General features: G+C 45.7%; 1 protein-coding gene across 2 annotated transcripts in view; it reads right to left on the bottom strand.

Annotated features, from left to right (window-relative positions):
• DOCK4 (dedicator of cytokinesis 4) overlaps positions 1–16,287 on the bottom strand; it is a 529,522-nt gene that overhangs the window by 242,015 nt on the left and 271,220 nt on the right. For both annotated transcript variants that reach the window (XM_082254719.1, XM_082254720.1), the window contains exon 16: positions 8,774–8,880. In XM_082254719.1, the coding sequence (XP_082110845.1) occupies positions 8,774–8,880 (107 nt within the window). The remainder of the gene's footprint in view (positions 1–8,773; positions 8,881–16,287) is intronic.

Here is a 16,287-nt window from a genome sequence, read left to right as displayed (position 1 = left end):
GTGCGGCGGTCAGGAAATAAAATGGGGCAGGAGTCAGCACCAGGGTATGAGGAGAGGCTCCCACCGCCATAATCGCTACCCAGAGGGATCCACTGTCATGGCCACCGCTATTTTCAGCGGCAAGCCACAAATGGCCAAAATGGCCCCTGGACTATGCCAACATGGCCGCTGTGCGATAAGCACACAGGCTAAAACAAAATGGCGGCACCACGAGGCTCCCATGGGCCCAGGAGAGATCCCTAGGCCTCAAAAAACAGCACGAATAGAAGGGGGGGACCCTGGCATGAGCCCCTGCCACCCCAAAGCCCCAGCATAAGTGAAGAAGGGGGGGGTGGATGGGGGTGAGAAAGCCCACAAGCAACACCAGTCCGATGAGGATGGTGCCTAAGGGGAATTAGGGGAACCCAGGGGTCCGACCGTCCCATGGAGGGGCCTACGTCCACCTCAAAACCCTCCAGGGGGAGAGGGGGGACAGTTACTTACCATAAAAGGAACCAGGCGGGCACTGCTCCAGACAGAACCTCCTCTCCATCAAAATGGCCAGGAGGAATGCTGCGACTAGGGCTGAGACCTGGACGTATGTGACCTCGCAAGGCGTTTAACTCACAGGCCAGCCCTCATCTGGTGGGGCTATGTCGCGGCTGACCTAGCACAGAGCTGAGGTCTACGCACACTCGCTGGCCAGACTGGGGTGACCGCTGGATCTAGATTATCCAGCCCGTCGCCCAGTCCTGGAGTTGATTGTAGATCTCACGGGAAAAAAATAGGAGAATTTATCTAAAAAAAAAATTGCCAGGACCAGATCCTAGAAAGGAACTAGGTCCTTACTCCAGACAAGGCAGAAAAAAACCTATAGCAGAGAGCGGGAGTATACCCCCCTGGGACTGCCCATAGGCGTAGCCAGACTTTTTTTCTGCTTAGTGTCCTAGTCCTCTAGGGGGCAGTATAACCCAATGGCTAAGAAGATCAGGAGCTGTGTCCATCAATGAACGAAAGATAAAACTGGTTATAAAGGGAAGAGTCCGTGCAAACTTTATTTTTTTTTTTTCCTTTTCAATCGGTGTTAAAAACTAGACAATATGTCTGTTACCCTTTGCAATTACTCATTTGTCAAGCAAATGCATTAAAAAGGGATATTTATGCTAAGACTCAACTAAAACAAGACAAAATCCATATAAAGCCATAGGACAATTATACTTGGAAGACACCTAGCAATTATTTTGAAAAGTTTATGGAAATCTGCCTAATTATAACAAAATGTATTTTGGACCCCTCTGCTTTAAATATACTGCTGTAAAACACCAAGTCTATGGTACACTGAAAGGCCACTAATGGACCTAATGCACAAACACATATACCAGAAAAGAATATGACAAAGTGCAAATGCGCACTAGATAAAATGATCTGATATAACTCGATCAGTAATAAATTTGCTAAGATTGGTATAATAAAAGGTGCAAATAAATGTGCAAAAGCGCAAGTGCGATAGAAATAAAGTGCAAGGTGAAACGTATATTAGTCAGTGGAAGGTGACTGACTTGAAGAACTAAAAGGGCGGTAAAAAATAAAGGGCGGTAAAAATAAAAGTGCAAGATCATACAATAGACCGTAGAATCACAAATAATAATATAAAGTGTCCAGTGAAAATAAATTGGTGTTCAAAAGGTCACTTATGCCTCGTTTCCACTGAGCGGATCGGTTCGGGTCGGTTCGGTACGGTACGCTAATTTGAGTGTTTCCATTATGAAAGTGGCCCATACAACCGAACCAAACCGCACCATTCCTGGTCCTGCTTCAGATGGAGGGCCATAGGAAATGGTACGGTACGGTTAGGGCGGAGCTACTGGCGTCACACGATAGAGTCCACTGATTGGCGGACAGGAAACCTTCAATGCTCACGACAAATGAAAGAGCAAAACAAACACGTCATTTGGTGTAAACCCCGCATGGTCCCCGGAGGCCCGACTTGCAGTGGAAACGCTCACCTGAATAGACCGGACCATTCTAACCCTTCCAAACTGTACCGACCCGAACCGTTCCGCTCAGTGGAAACGAGGCACAAGTGAATAAGTCTCAAAGTGGAGACACTAAAAAACAGTGACTATGGTCCTATATAACATTTGAAAATAAATAAGTGAACAGTTCAATCTGGAAGTGTAGACTCAAAGTAAACAAAATTAATATAAATGGTAATCGACTAAGTGGTTAAAAGTGGTAGGTGACAAAAGTCCATTTAATTTGTGGATGGTGGTCTCCAGCAACTGGATTGGTCCTAGGTGGTCCGTTTCTGGGGGTGCATGTGAGGAATAAAGAGGTGCTTCCCTCACAATCCTGCCCGCACTCACCAGAATCTCCTCACCCCTACAGGAGTATAGAGCATTGTACCCTTACAAGGGGGGTCAAGGGGAACCTCTCTCCGGTAGGACCCTTAGTCTCCTAGGTTGGGGATACCTCTCCACAATTTTAAAATCTCAATGGAATCCAGGGGGCATTGATAGTAGAACAGATGAATAGAGGGGAGAGCCGGACCATATAGAGGAAAAAAGGTCTCACATAGTGAAGTACTGTAAAACTTTAAGTTTATTTAAACAAAGAAGAGGTACTCATAATTTTGCAGATAAAATCAAGCATAAACATAAAGATCGTGAAGCCGCAATAGAGCCGGGTAGCGCAGCGGGACTTCCGGAACGCCGTGCGCTTCACTGACCCAGAAATGCGTTCCAACGAGCAGCGGATGTGACGCGGTTAAGACTAACGCGTTTCGTCATACGACGTTATCAGAGGCGCCTATCACTGGACACTTTATATTAATATTTGTGATTCTGCGGTCTATTGTATGATCTTGCACTTTATTTTTACCGCCATTTATTTTTTACCGCCCTTTTAGTTCTTCAAGTCAGTCACCTTCCACTGACTAATATACGTTTCCCCTTGCACTTTACTTCTAATCGCACTTGCACTTTTGCACATTTATTTGCACCTTTGCACATATTTATACCAATCTTAGAAAATGTATTACTGATTGAGTTATATCAGATCATTTTATCTAGTGCGCATTTGCACTTTGTCATATTCTTTTCTGGTATATGTGTTTGTGCATTATCTTCCTTACCTTATCAATTACTTACCTTGTCCTTGGCAATACATACCATATTCATCTACCCACGGCAGCGCCATCTACCTCACCTTTTTTCCTTACTATCCTAGTATTTCTCATTTGAGTCATACCTTGGGGTGGGCAGCAGCCTTTATTTATTTATCCTAAGCGCGGATCTCATTACCACACTTTAGGGACCTGCACACAACACTGGGGTTGATTTACTAAAACTAGAGTGTGCAAAATCTGGTGCAGCTCTGCATAGAAACCAGCTTCCAGGTCTTTTTGTCAAAGCTTAATTGAACCAGCTGACGTTCGAAGCTGATTGGCTACCATGCACAGCTGCACCGGATTTTGCGCACTCTAGTTTAGTAAGGGCTCTTTCACACGGGCGGTCCGATCAGATCCGCCTGTCAGTTTTTAAGGCGGATCTAATCGGATCCTCCATGCAGCTCTATGGGGCAGGGGGTGTCAGCGGAGACACCTCCGCTGACACGCGCTGCCATCCGCATCCGATCCTGTGCTGAAATCTGGACGGATGGAAACCCTATTTTTCCATCCGTTCAGTAATCGGAGCGGAGCGGATCTGAAGAGAGCGGACAAGCGGTCCGCTCTCCTCCGATCCCCCATAGAGGGCAGCGGGTGCTGAGACACCTCCCTCTCCGCACTGCAAGCGGAGACGGAGCTGTCATCCGCCCGGCTCAGCGGGGATCGCGGATCGATCCCCGCTGAGCAACACGGATCCGCCTGCGGAGGCGGACCGTGTGAAAGAGCCCTAAATCAAGCCCACAATTTCTTTCAAATACTGAATGCTTCTGACATCTAAACCAAATTCAACTCAGACAGCAGCTCATTTATTGCCGAATGGGTCCAGCCCAAGGCTGAAAAGTCAGACAAATGCATGGAATGAGATTCTGCAGACACAAACTTTGTGCTAGGCATAGATGGACAGAGGTCTACTTGAGAATCAATGACAGATATACATCTGACTGTGGACTTTAGCAGTGGGGCACTTTTTCAACGTGGTTAAAGGTTAACGGGTTTTTTTTTCCAGCAGGTTACAGAAGTCCAGTGAGAATACAGTCAAAGAGGCAGAGCAACCAACAAATTATTGCAAGAAGCATTATATACCTTGTAAGCATTATTTGATGTGCCCCTCACAAATTAGACTAAGGCAGCACATACATGGTTAACACCATCTTGAGCTAAGGCTTAGCCATATTGTTCAGACTTACCAGCAAATTGTAAAAACTGTGTGCTATACGGAATGCTTCTAACATGAAAAGTGCTTGTAAATGCCTCCTAATGGTACCTCGAAATGACATTAGTTTCACAGTAGTGTTGCATTGGGCTGTTTATGGCTAGCTTTAATCTAGAGACCAGCATTAGAGTGTAGTTGGATGTGCATACACTTTCTGACTGCTCTCTGGGCGCACATTCCATCGAGAACTAGCAGAGTATTACACTTGTCAGCTGCTAAGCCGACAAGCATATTTCTATGAAGAGGGGAGGGGACTGGGAGGCAGCACAGAAAAGCTGTTGCCACCGTTATATTAGTAAAAGAATAGGAACAATTCAGGAAGGTGTGCCAATTTTCCTGTTCAAATGATCCATCAGAAAGTGGCAGGCTGGCACAGGGAATTGAACAGACAGTGGATCGTTTTTGAATTAAGATCTGATCTCATGTCTGTGGGCATTAGCCCAATTTAGATTACAAAAATGAATTTGTACAAAGTAAACATTTTCCAAATAAACTGGTCACAACTAGGAAAGAGAAAATCGTTTATAAAACCTTCTCTACAAAATGAAGCCAATAATTACAAGCTTCTGTTAATCAATTAACTTTGCGGACTTAACCTCCCAGTACTTCCAATTATCACATTTTTGAATCACTAGAATTAGCAAAATATTTATGAGAAAATATAAAATCCACCTAAATGAATAGCTTGTAATATCAGTAAAATCCCTATCAAAAATATATATGTATGTCAAAACAGCTGGAGCACATCCATACAATTAGAGGTAGCAGGTTTTTTCCTCCCCCCCAAAATAGAGAAAGACCACGATATTCATTTAAAACAACTATGCATTTTACTTTAGTCATGTATACAGTCTTCAAAAATTTTCCTACCTCAATTTACAGAAACCATCAGTCCCTTATTCTCTAGGACAGGGGTTGACAAAACATATGACTGGTAGACTGCAACCCAGCATGCTGACCCTCTACCTGAAGTGTTCCAAGGAAGAGACATAGCCACTGTCCTTCTACACAGATCCCCACCGACCCTCCTCTGGCATTTCTATCAGGCTCTTGTATGTGAAATCGCATAAGTTGAATAAGAGGTGGGATAGTGGGGACCAGCACACTAGAATGGAAAACTATATCTCACTGACATTTCCCTGCGCTTCTCTTCATATGAAGGGGGGAGGGGGAGGTAACTGCAGACGACACTGTTGGTTTCTTGCTTGTGGACACCATTGTTACTTAGTCCTGACCCTTGAGCCCTGCCTAACCTACTACTGACCCCTGAACTCTGCAGCAGCTCTGCATTACAAACTACTGGGTCCAGCCCAAGGCTGAAAAGTCAGACAAATGCATGGAATGAGATTCTGCAGACACAAACTTTGTGCTAGGCATAGATGGACAGAGGTCTACTTGAGAATCAATGACAGATATACATCTGACTGTGGACTTTAGCAGTGGGGCACTTTTTCAACGTGGTTAAAGGTTAACGGGTTTTTTTTTCCAGCAGGTTACAGAAGTCCAGTGAGAATACAGTCAAAGAGGCAGAGCAACCAACAAATTGGAAAACTATATCTCACTGACATTTCCCTGCGCTTCTCTTCATATGAAGGGGGGAGGGGGAGGTAACTGCAGACGACACTGTTGGTTTCTTGCTTGTGGACACCATTGTTACTTAGTCCTGACCCTTGAGCCCTGCCTAACCTACTACTGACCCCTGAACTCTGCAGCAGCTCTGCATTACAAACTACTGACTGCTAAACCCTACCTTATATACAATTGACATATGAACCCTGCATCACAAACCTTTGACATCTGAACCTTGCATTACAAGCTATTGACATCTGAACCCTGCTTTACATACTACTGCCCTCTAAACTTTATTTTACAAAAATGCTGACTTCTAAACTTTACCTTCCAAACTACTGATGTCTAAATCCATCATAACGGTGTTGGGCAGATAGTGTGGAAGAGTGGGCATTTCTAGGCAAGCTGTATTTGGATGCAGACCACACTAGGTAATGTCCACATGTGATGCTGAGCCTCCATGACTGAACAAACTGAAATCAAGTAAATGAAAGTGGTGGGCCTAGGGCAGTAAGGCAGGGTAGGTAATCCGGAAAGGGCTAGACGATGCTGGATTTCAGCCAGGAAATGAGGCAGGAGACATCAGAATCATCATGCATCTTCTTAGGCTTACTGTTAGAAGCTCAAAGTGTGCAATTAAGTCAGAGTAAGCACTTTCAGTAGAGGAGCCTGTAAAACTGTGCTGAAGGTAAGACAGGAGTTAAGTCTTAAGCTATTAGAGAATTTGTATTGGTAAAGAGGCTAAAATTATCGATAATTCAACCTAAACATTTTCCAAACTTTCAGAGAAAGCATCATTTTGCTAGTCAGCAGGTTTCTTATTTTATTGCATTCTATTCCTCCCCAGCCCCCCCCCCCAATACTTACCTGAGCCCCATCATTGTCCAGCGATGTCCACCAATCCCTTGCCCATCCGGGACTCTCCCACCTGATTGGCTGAGACACAGCAGCGGTGCCATTGGCTCCCACGGCTGTCAATCAAAGCCAGTTTGCCAATCAGAGAGAGGGAGCAGGGCAAAACTGCAGCACCATGTCTGAATGGACACGCTGAGCTGCAGCTTGGCTTGGGTGCCCCCATAGCAAGCTGCTTGCTATGGCGGCACTCGACAGAAGGGAGGGGCTAAGAGCAGAAAGGAGGAACCCGGAAAAAAATTATTTTTTTAAAAATTAGACTTTACAATCACTTTAATGCCTGAAACGAGTTCATGAACATGTCACAAAATACGCTTAGTGTATAGTTTTTTTCACAAACATTTGCTTATGTTAATGTGGCTCAACTGATAAAGGTAGGGGGGGGGGGAGTAATGGGGAAGGAATGGAGGGACGGATGGAAGGGAGGGATAGAAGGGGGAAGAGAGGGAGGGAAGAGAGGGAGGGAAGAGAGGGAGGGAAGAGAGGGAGGGAAGAGAGGGAGGGAAGAGAGGGAGGGAAGAGAGGGGAGGGAAGAGAGGGGAGGGAAGAGAGGGGAGGGAAGGGAGGGGAGGGGAGGGAAGGGAGGGGAGGGAAGGGAGGGGAGGGAAGGGAGGGAGGGAGGGGAGGGAAGGGAGGGAGGGAGGGGAGGGGAGGGAAGGGAGGGAAGGGAGGGAGGGAGGGAGGGAGGGAGGGAAGGGAGGGAGGGAGGGATGGATGGAGGGATGGGAGGGATGGGAGGGATGGGAGGGGAGGGAGGGATGGGAGGGAGGGATGGGAGGGAGGTATGGAAGGAGGTATGGGAGGGAGGTGAGGGAGGGAGGTGAGGGAGGGAGGTGAGGGAGGGAGGTGAGGGAGGGAGGGATGGAAGGGAGGTATGGAAGGGAGGTGAGGGATGGAAGGAAGGAGGGAGGGAGGGATGTTGTTAAAAAAATAAATGAAATTGTAGTATAGTTCAAGTCTGCAACATTAGCTTTGTAAGCAAGCACCATGTCTTTATGTGGATGCTGATAACCTGCCAGTCTCCTTGCTTCAGGGAGGACTCAAATCTTGAAAACCCTTAGTTCACTGCACTGTACCACAGGTGGTTATTCCAACGCTTTTTAAATAAAATAAAGTGTTACTAAACCCACAACTGTAAAATCAATCTGTATAGGCAGTAAAGAATGTTAGTAATACTCACTGTGCAACCCGAAGGGGTTAATCCTGCACATTGTAAAAAAAAAAAAAAGGCTGTTTGATCCTGGCTTCTCTGATCCTCAGCTTCTTCCACTGTCCCCAATCCAGCTCTTGACAGAACAGAGCCTTGGGGGCACTCTGCACATACTCAGTTTGGTGAGTATTGCTAAAGAGCTTTCTTTTTTCTTGGGAGGTTGCATGTGATCAGCACAGGGTCAATCAGCACTGTCCAGACAGAGGGTCAGGAGTCATGCAGCTTGAGTCGGAGTAGAATGAAAACTCCCCTTTACAAGCTTTAACCAGACACTGATATGCTAATATACTGTTGATGAGAAAAGGTATTTAGCAGTTTATATTTACTAAAATAATTACATTTCCATGTTGTGTGTACTGTGGGAGACTAGATATAGTGAATGCAGGGTCCTGGGTTTAGTAACACTTTAATATTTCCTTAAATTTCCAATACCTCCGTTTACTTTAGACTCCAAGCAACTCAATAAAAAGAGTCAACTCAGTTTGCAGATGCAAATCATTTCAACTAGCATATCCAGTTTCCAATGACATAAGCCAAAAAAAAAAAAAAATTAACCAGTCCCCACAATTCCTATGTCCCAAGTAATGACAGATGATTAGCTGAAAGTGAGATAAGCAAGAGATTTTGTGTCCTATGTTACTTCCCCAAGAGGATGTGGCATACAATAAATTAAGCACATTTTGGTTACGCAATCTACATTAAAAGCATGCATGCAAGTCACTACCTTATGAACAATGAGCTCGTGGGTGCCATCTGGAAAAGTTCGGCCATCTTCTTGCATAAGTGGTATGAAGGAAAAGCCAAATAATTTTTTCTCACCCTTTTCTTTTGCTGTAAAAAAAAAAAGATCTCCTTATTATACAAAAATACTCTAAACACTACTTAATGGACCTAAAATACAATTTTCATGATAATGTTTTACTGTTTATCTGCCACCTTGTAACATTCGCTGTGAGATTCCAAACATCTTCTTTTCCTCCGCACTTACATTTGTTTGGAACAAGCAGTGTACATTAGCATGTTCACTGCTCTATGCACGCTACATATCCCAAAGTCCCTAGTCCATCCCAGGAGCTAATAAGAGGGTGGCTACATACCTGCATACAGTGGAACCATGGAGAATGAATGTAACCATCCTCTAACAGGAAGTCAAATCACGGCAGCAAAAAGAAAATTTAATTTGAATATTTGGAAGAGGTTGAGAGCAATAGGGTACATTTTTGTGTTAAGGACAATTGAATAGAATTTTTAACTACTTGCCTTCTGTGCACTTAAACCCCCTTCCAATCCAGACCAATTTTTAGCTATCAGTGCTCTCACAATTTGACTGACAATTGCGCGGTCATGCTACACTGTACCCATATGAAATTTTTATCATTTTTTTCACACAAATAGAGCTTTCTTTTGGTGGTATGTAATCATCTCTGGGTTTTTTATTTTTTACAAGAAAAAAGACAGAAAATTAAAAAAAAAAAAAAAAGTTTCTTATTTTCTGCGAGTAAATTTTGAAAAAAAATTTTCTCCTTCATTGATGTGCGCTGATGAGGCGGCACTGATGGGCACTGATAGGCTGCACTGATGGGCACTGATGAGGTGGCACTTATGGGCACTGATGAGGTGGCACTTATGGGCACTGATGAGGAGGTACTAATATGCCGCACTGATAGGCGGCACTGATATGCGGCACTGATGAGCACTGATAGGCGGCACTGCTGGGCACTGAGAGGTGGCACTGCTGGGCACTGAGAGGCGGCACTGACGGGCGGCACTGACGGGCACTGATAGGCGGCACTGATGGGCACTGGCGGATGGCACTGATGGACACTGACGGGTGGCACCATCAGTGCCCACACTCAGTGCCCATAGTGCTGCCAGTCAGTGCTCATCAGTGCCTAGATGAGCAGACACTGACTGACAGCACTATGGGCACTGATTGTGGGCATTGATGGGGGGCACTGATGGCAGGCACTGTGTATATGTTTGTTTTACCTCTAGTAATCAGGGCATTGGTGATCGGTGCCCTGATTACATTTTTCTTTGTCCCCGGCGCTGTGCAGCTCTCCTCCTTCCTCACACTGCAGGCTCCGTGTGAGGAAGGAGCGCTGGCGATGAAAGATGATCTCATATGTTTACATATGAGATCATCTCTCATTGGACGGTCCGATCACGTGGTGAATGGCTGCTGTGATTGGCCATTTACCACGATCTGATCCAAGGGACACGGCCGACACAGATTTTCCCCGATGCGCGCTCGCGGGAGCGCACGGGGAGACTGTTTCTGGGAGGCCGTTTAAAAACGGCCTCCCGAAAATTCAACTCCGCGCTGCAGCTGTATATAGGCTGTAGCGCGGATGGGAGGTGGTTAAACTAGAGTTTAGTTTTACTTTAATTCTTTTACTTTTTATTTAACACTTATACTCAGAACCAAAAACATGCCTGAAATAGCAGCATTTTCAGACATTCCGTCAATTACTTGTTATCTGCAGACATCACGGCTTTTTTTCAATCCCATTCTTATATTTAAAGCCAAGTGGTTACAGTACCCTTCTTACTTAGATTACATGAAAGAATACCAATAACAACGATGGAATAAAAAAAAAAATCTCGCAAACCTCAGATGGAAGACCCAGATTTCCTTAGCAAATATGCCTCTTACGAAAAATTTTTCTCTGAGCATTAAGTATAAGCATAAAGTGGCTCTAAAGCCTTAAGTTTTTTTTTTTTTTTACCTTCATGCATTCTCTGCATTAAAGTATAAAAACATTCTGTGTCCAGGGTCCTCAACCCAGCCAACCCCCCACCCCCCTTTACTTACCTAAGCCCATCTTTATCTAGGACTGTGCCTGGGAGCAGTGGTTCTCGCTCCTCACAGGTCCAATTTATAGTATGCCAATGGCTCCCACTGCTGTCAAATAAATTCTGTGATTAGGGATAATGGGGGGGTAGGGCCGAGCCCCACTGTCTGTGTCTATGGATGCAGACAGTGCAGCTCAGGATCGAGCCCACACGAGTTCCCGTCGTAGAAAAGTGCTTCCTAGGGGACCACTCACCGAAAAAGGAGAAGCCAAGAGTGCAAAATCACTGCACAGAGCAGGTGAGAATAATATGTTTATTATTAAAAAAAAAGTTAAGTTTTAGAATCACTTTAAAGTGGCAGCTTAATGGATAATGAACCTTGCTACAGTCTAGTAAAGAAAAATTATTGAGCAGGAACAAACTGTGGGGATCCCTATATGCACCTACTTGCTTGCACTGTGTCAGCCTTTTGTATAGTAAGACTGAACACTTTGAGTTTGTCCACTAATTAGGGATAGACTGATTATTGGCAAGGCCGATATGCACTTTCCCCGATATATCGGTATCTGCCTGGAACTGGCCGATATTGCCAATATTTTTGTGACGTCATTCTGCCTTCTTAGGCTGCCTCCCTCACCTTGGACAGCCTCGTCTGGAGTCGGGACTAATCTCGCGGGAGTGTATCACAGCCATACACCCACCCACAGCAGCCCGGTGCCAGCCAGCCACCCACATCCACAGGCCCTGTATCAGCCAGCCACAGGCACTGTACCAGCGAGCCAGCCACCCACAGGCCCTGTACCAGCCAGCCAGCCAGTCAGTCAGTCAGCAAGCCACCCACAGGCCCTGTACCTGCTAGCCACAGTCACTGTACCAGCTAGCCAGCCACCCACAGCCCCTGTGCCAGCCAGCCACGCACCACAGGGTGCCAGCCACCCACCACACCACAGGGTGCCAGCCACCCACCACAGGGTGCCAGCCAGCCAGCCATCCACCACAGGGTACCAGACAGCCAGCCACCCACCACAGGGTGCCAGACAGCCAGCCAGCCACCCACCACAGGGTGCCAGACAGACAGCCAGCGACCCACCACAGGGTGCCAGACAGCCACCCACCACAGGGTGCCAACAAGCCAGTCATTAAGCATTAAACAAAAATTAACATGTTCAGTACTAGATTTGTGTCAAAAATTGTCTTTATTTTTCAAAACTTTAAATGTACAAAATATCGGCCCATATCGGCCGATACCAATACGTTGTGACCAAAATAACGGTATCGGCCCTGAAAAAACCATATCGGTCTATCCCTACCACTAATTAATTAAAGCAGAAGGCCTGCTAACATTCCAGTGCTCTTACTTACTACTTAAAGTAAACAAAGCATTGGCCAATGAATACTCAGTACTTGAGTGACTCACTCCATATAACAAAGCTGGGCCAATAAACACCGTCACATGCAGTGGTGTATTTAGGTTTTGTGCTGCCCTAGGCCGGACTAAACCCGTGCACCCCCTAATTTAACTACGACCCACCCCTTCCTGTGAAGGCCACACCCCATTATGTTTCAGACCCGCCCTGTCATCTGTAAACCACACCCCTTCCTCATTAGGCTCCACCTTTTCCTTTTTTGAGCTCCATCTCTTCCTCTCTGTACCTTAAAAGTGGGTACAAAGTGCCTACTTGTATATTTTGTGGTTTTGTATGGGTACGTCATTTCGCAGGAGCACTCCTGGGGCAAGCTTGTGCTCCTGGGGGCCCCCGCTAGGCAGCGGGGATGCCAATCCACAGGGCCGGTGGCTGCAATTGCCGCCGGGCCCCCGCGATCGATCCACACTGAGAGAGAAGAGCGGTCAGCTGTTGTACACGCGGCAGACTGTTGTTCTCTCTGAAATGATCACAGAGCGCCTGTGATCCTCCTATTTAGGATCGCATGTCTCTGTGGTCATTTCACAAGTCCCCCCCCCATACAGTTAGAAAACACCCCCTAGGCTCACATTTAGCACCTTGATCACCCCTGGGTTAACCCCTTCCCTGCCAGTGTCATTAGTACAGGAACAGTGCATATTTTTAGCACTGATTACTGTAGTAATGTCACTGGTCCCCCCAAAAGTGTCAAAAATGTCAGTTAGAGGTCCCATCTGTCCGCTGCAGTCACACTAAAAATCGCAATTGCCGCCATTACTAGTAAAAAAAAAAAATGAATTAAATGAAAATGACATTTCTCCTAGTTTGTAGACGTGATAACTTTTGCGCAAACCAATCAAAATACACTTATTGGGATTTTTTTACCAAAAATATGTAGCAGAAACCAAATTGGCCTAAAAGGATAAAAACATTTAGATTTTTTTAATTTTAATAACAAAATTAATAAAAATTGCAGAGTTGATCAAATACCACCAAAAGAAAGCTCTATTTGTGGGGAAAAGTACATCAATTTTTTTAGTGTACAGCGTCGCACGACTGCGCAATTGTCCGTTAGTAATGCAGTCCTGAATTGCAAAAAATGGCCTGGTCATTAAGGGGGAAAATCTTCCAGTCCAGAAGTGGTTAAAGCTTGGAGCACTTTGCAGTACATGAACTTTCCCTGCCTGTGAACTGTTAAATGTGTTTGCATTAATTTCAGCGTGCATGGAGCACTTGTGTACACGCTGAAACCAATGCAAACTCATTTACCATTTCACATGCAGTGAAAGTTCATGTACTGCAAAGTGCTCCATATTTGTTAAAAATATATTTACTGCAAAAATGTAATGGAATTATTAATTTATAATTGTAGCAATAGCAGTGGGTGGTAACCTAAAATTGTGATTCCTACCTGCTGTTGGATGTCCTGACCTGGTTGGGGGTTCCCTTTTCCTCCTCTCTCTCCTCCTCCTCGACATAGATAGACCCGTCCCGGGGAGAAGTTAGTCCCTCTTACACGCCACGCGGAGGGTGGGTAGGTGGAGCATTTGGCTCCGCCCCCACCCACACATTGAGGTGCATCCCGTCTGGCCACTCACTGCCGCTCTATGGGGGCAACAGTCCCTCCCTCCCTGGCAAGTATGTACGCCCCTCAAGGCTGGGACAAGGCCATCCAGCACCCTGGGCAAAGATGGCAAACTGCGCCCCCCCCATGTGTATTCACAATTCACATCTCGGTGTCAGTGTGACACCCGCTGGGAGTGAAGGCAGCTTCTCTGTCGTCTTGTCTCCAGTCATGTGATATGTCACATGGTAAGACAGTCTGCCCTCACTCTATAGTGGCACTGTGCTGAGACAAAGGCATTTAACGCAGTTCCGGGGAGGTTGCAGTGTGGCCTTATTTACTTGAACAGGTTGTCTTCAGCAGATGTTAGTGCATGCTGAAAGTGACGGGTGGTATAATTCCTGCCACTGCTGCAAATCAAAATATTGCAGCAGTGGCATCTGTAAACCTCTAGCTGCTGCCTCTGGCAGGAGTGATAGGGAGCTGTATTATGAGGCTCAGCAGCATGTTTTATTGCCTGCCAACCGCAAGTGTAAATGAGTCCATGACTAGGTTCACACTGTTACAGGTGGTTGCATGTGCGGGACAGCGTGTAAATGGCACCAATTCCCGCACCCACAACCACCTGCAGGAAAAATTCCCTGCTCTTTTACAGATGCACAAGGCTGCCATTTATTCTTATTGGCACCCCCACACATCTGAAAATGCAGCACATTTTTTGGTGCGGGACACTGCATGGTGCTTTTGCACCATGCGATTTCCCTTCGGCTGCATTTTCCTAAAGGTGTAGGGACCTGTTTCCTGCAGATACAGTAGTCCATTTAAATGAATGTGCTGCTGTGCCTGCGCAAATGTGAGTCACAGCAAACACATTAGTGTGAACCTGACATAAAGGAAAATACATACAGCAAGGTGCCTCCAACATATTTTACTTAATAGCACAAAGTCACTTTATAAAATACCTCTGCTGAGTACTCCCCTATTTATCAATCATATACTGTACACAGTGCTCAGATGAAAAGAGCAGAACATCACTGCATTGTACCTGTAATTCTCAGAGTTCTTGGGTTTAATCTGGGCATCTTCTATCTGCTTCTGTCCCCCATCTGAGTGTCAGCCTGCTCTCCACCTGCATTGCTTTAGTATCCTTAGCTCTGCCATGAGTCCCGACATTTTCTTCATCTTCTGCCAGCCTCTATCCCCGCCCACTGGCCCGCCCACCATGTATAGCACTTCCCTAGACCATTAACTACAGGTCTGATAGGAGGTGGGCGGGGACAGAAGATGCAGAAAACGTCGGGACTCAACCTGGACACAGAGCTAAGAATTCTAAAGCAATGCAGGTGGTGGGCGGGCTGACGATCGGGGACAGAAGCAGAGAGAAGATGCTGACACTAAACCCGAGCCCTAAGCATGCAAAAGCCTTGCAGGTGGTGCTCACATTATCAGCACTTCACCTCCGCTGCGCCCTCCCTCCCGCCCACCCCTTGTACGAGCCCTGACGCGGCGACGCCCCTTCACTAAAAGCTGGAGAGTGGAGACTGTGTGTGTGGGAGGAGGCGGTGACAGGCAGGCAAGGACCAGGGGAGCAGACAATGAGGCGGGACTCGGCACGCAAAGTGACGGGCGCACTGCAGACGGGCCTCACAGAGCTTACGAGCTTACCGTTTTTTTTTTTTTTTTTATGCGAGGGCAGCGGCTTTTTTGCCGCCCCCCCACAAAGTGCCGCCCTAGGCCTAGGCCTTGTCGGCCTAGGCCAAAATACAGCAGTGGTCACATGGGGAATCAAAGGCCTTCTGTAAGCTATGAATCCAGCATCATGTAGCTGTGGCCCCACCAGATCGAATACATGATAGCACTGGAGGTTTTCTTTGGCAGGTAAGCCTGCCAAAATGTGTTAATAACCTGTGCATAACACGCCTAGGGGCCCCAAAAAACAACATGGAACGAGTCCCAAAAGGTAAACTCAACCTTTAAATTTTCAGGTAATTACTATAACTGGATTTATTTTATTTTTATTTATTTTCTACATTTCACAGTTACAACCTGGAATTAAATTTAATGCGATTATCATTATTTCCAAAAAAAAGAATTCTCTAAATTAGTACCTGAAAGGACCATTTTGGCTGCAATTTGTTTTCAAGGTAAATCTCTATCCGCTGTGTAGATTTGAAACTGGTCTTTTGTTTCAGTATTCTTGGCAAATTGTTCTAGCTTCATTATGTTGGACAGAGACTAATGATAAATAGCAGTTTTGTCAACAATTCTCTACTGGACTAAGATCATTCTGAGACATTCAGGTTCTTGGTTTAAAATGACTCCAGTGTAGCTTTGGCTGTATGTTTAAACTCCTTGTCTTACCAAAATGTGATTAGCAACCTTAGATTCAGGTCTCTTACAGATGATTTTTTTTAATTCTTCCAGGAGTCTAGCTTTAGGAGTCTAGCTTTAGGATTTTTTCTTCAGTTGGACATT

Source organism: Pelophylax lessonae, assembly GCF_965119305.1.
Source record: "Pelophylax lessonae genome assembly, chromosome: 4".
Lineage (NCBI taxonomy): Eukaryota > Metazoa > Chordata > Amphibia > Anura > Ranidae > Pelophylax > Pelophylax lessonae.
The sequence above is the reverse complement of the archived record's forward strand: the minus strand, read 5'-3'. Positions and strand labels throughout refer to the sequence as shown.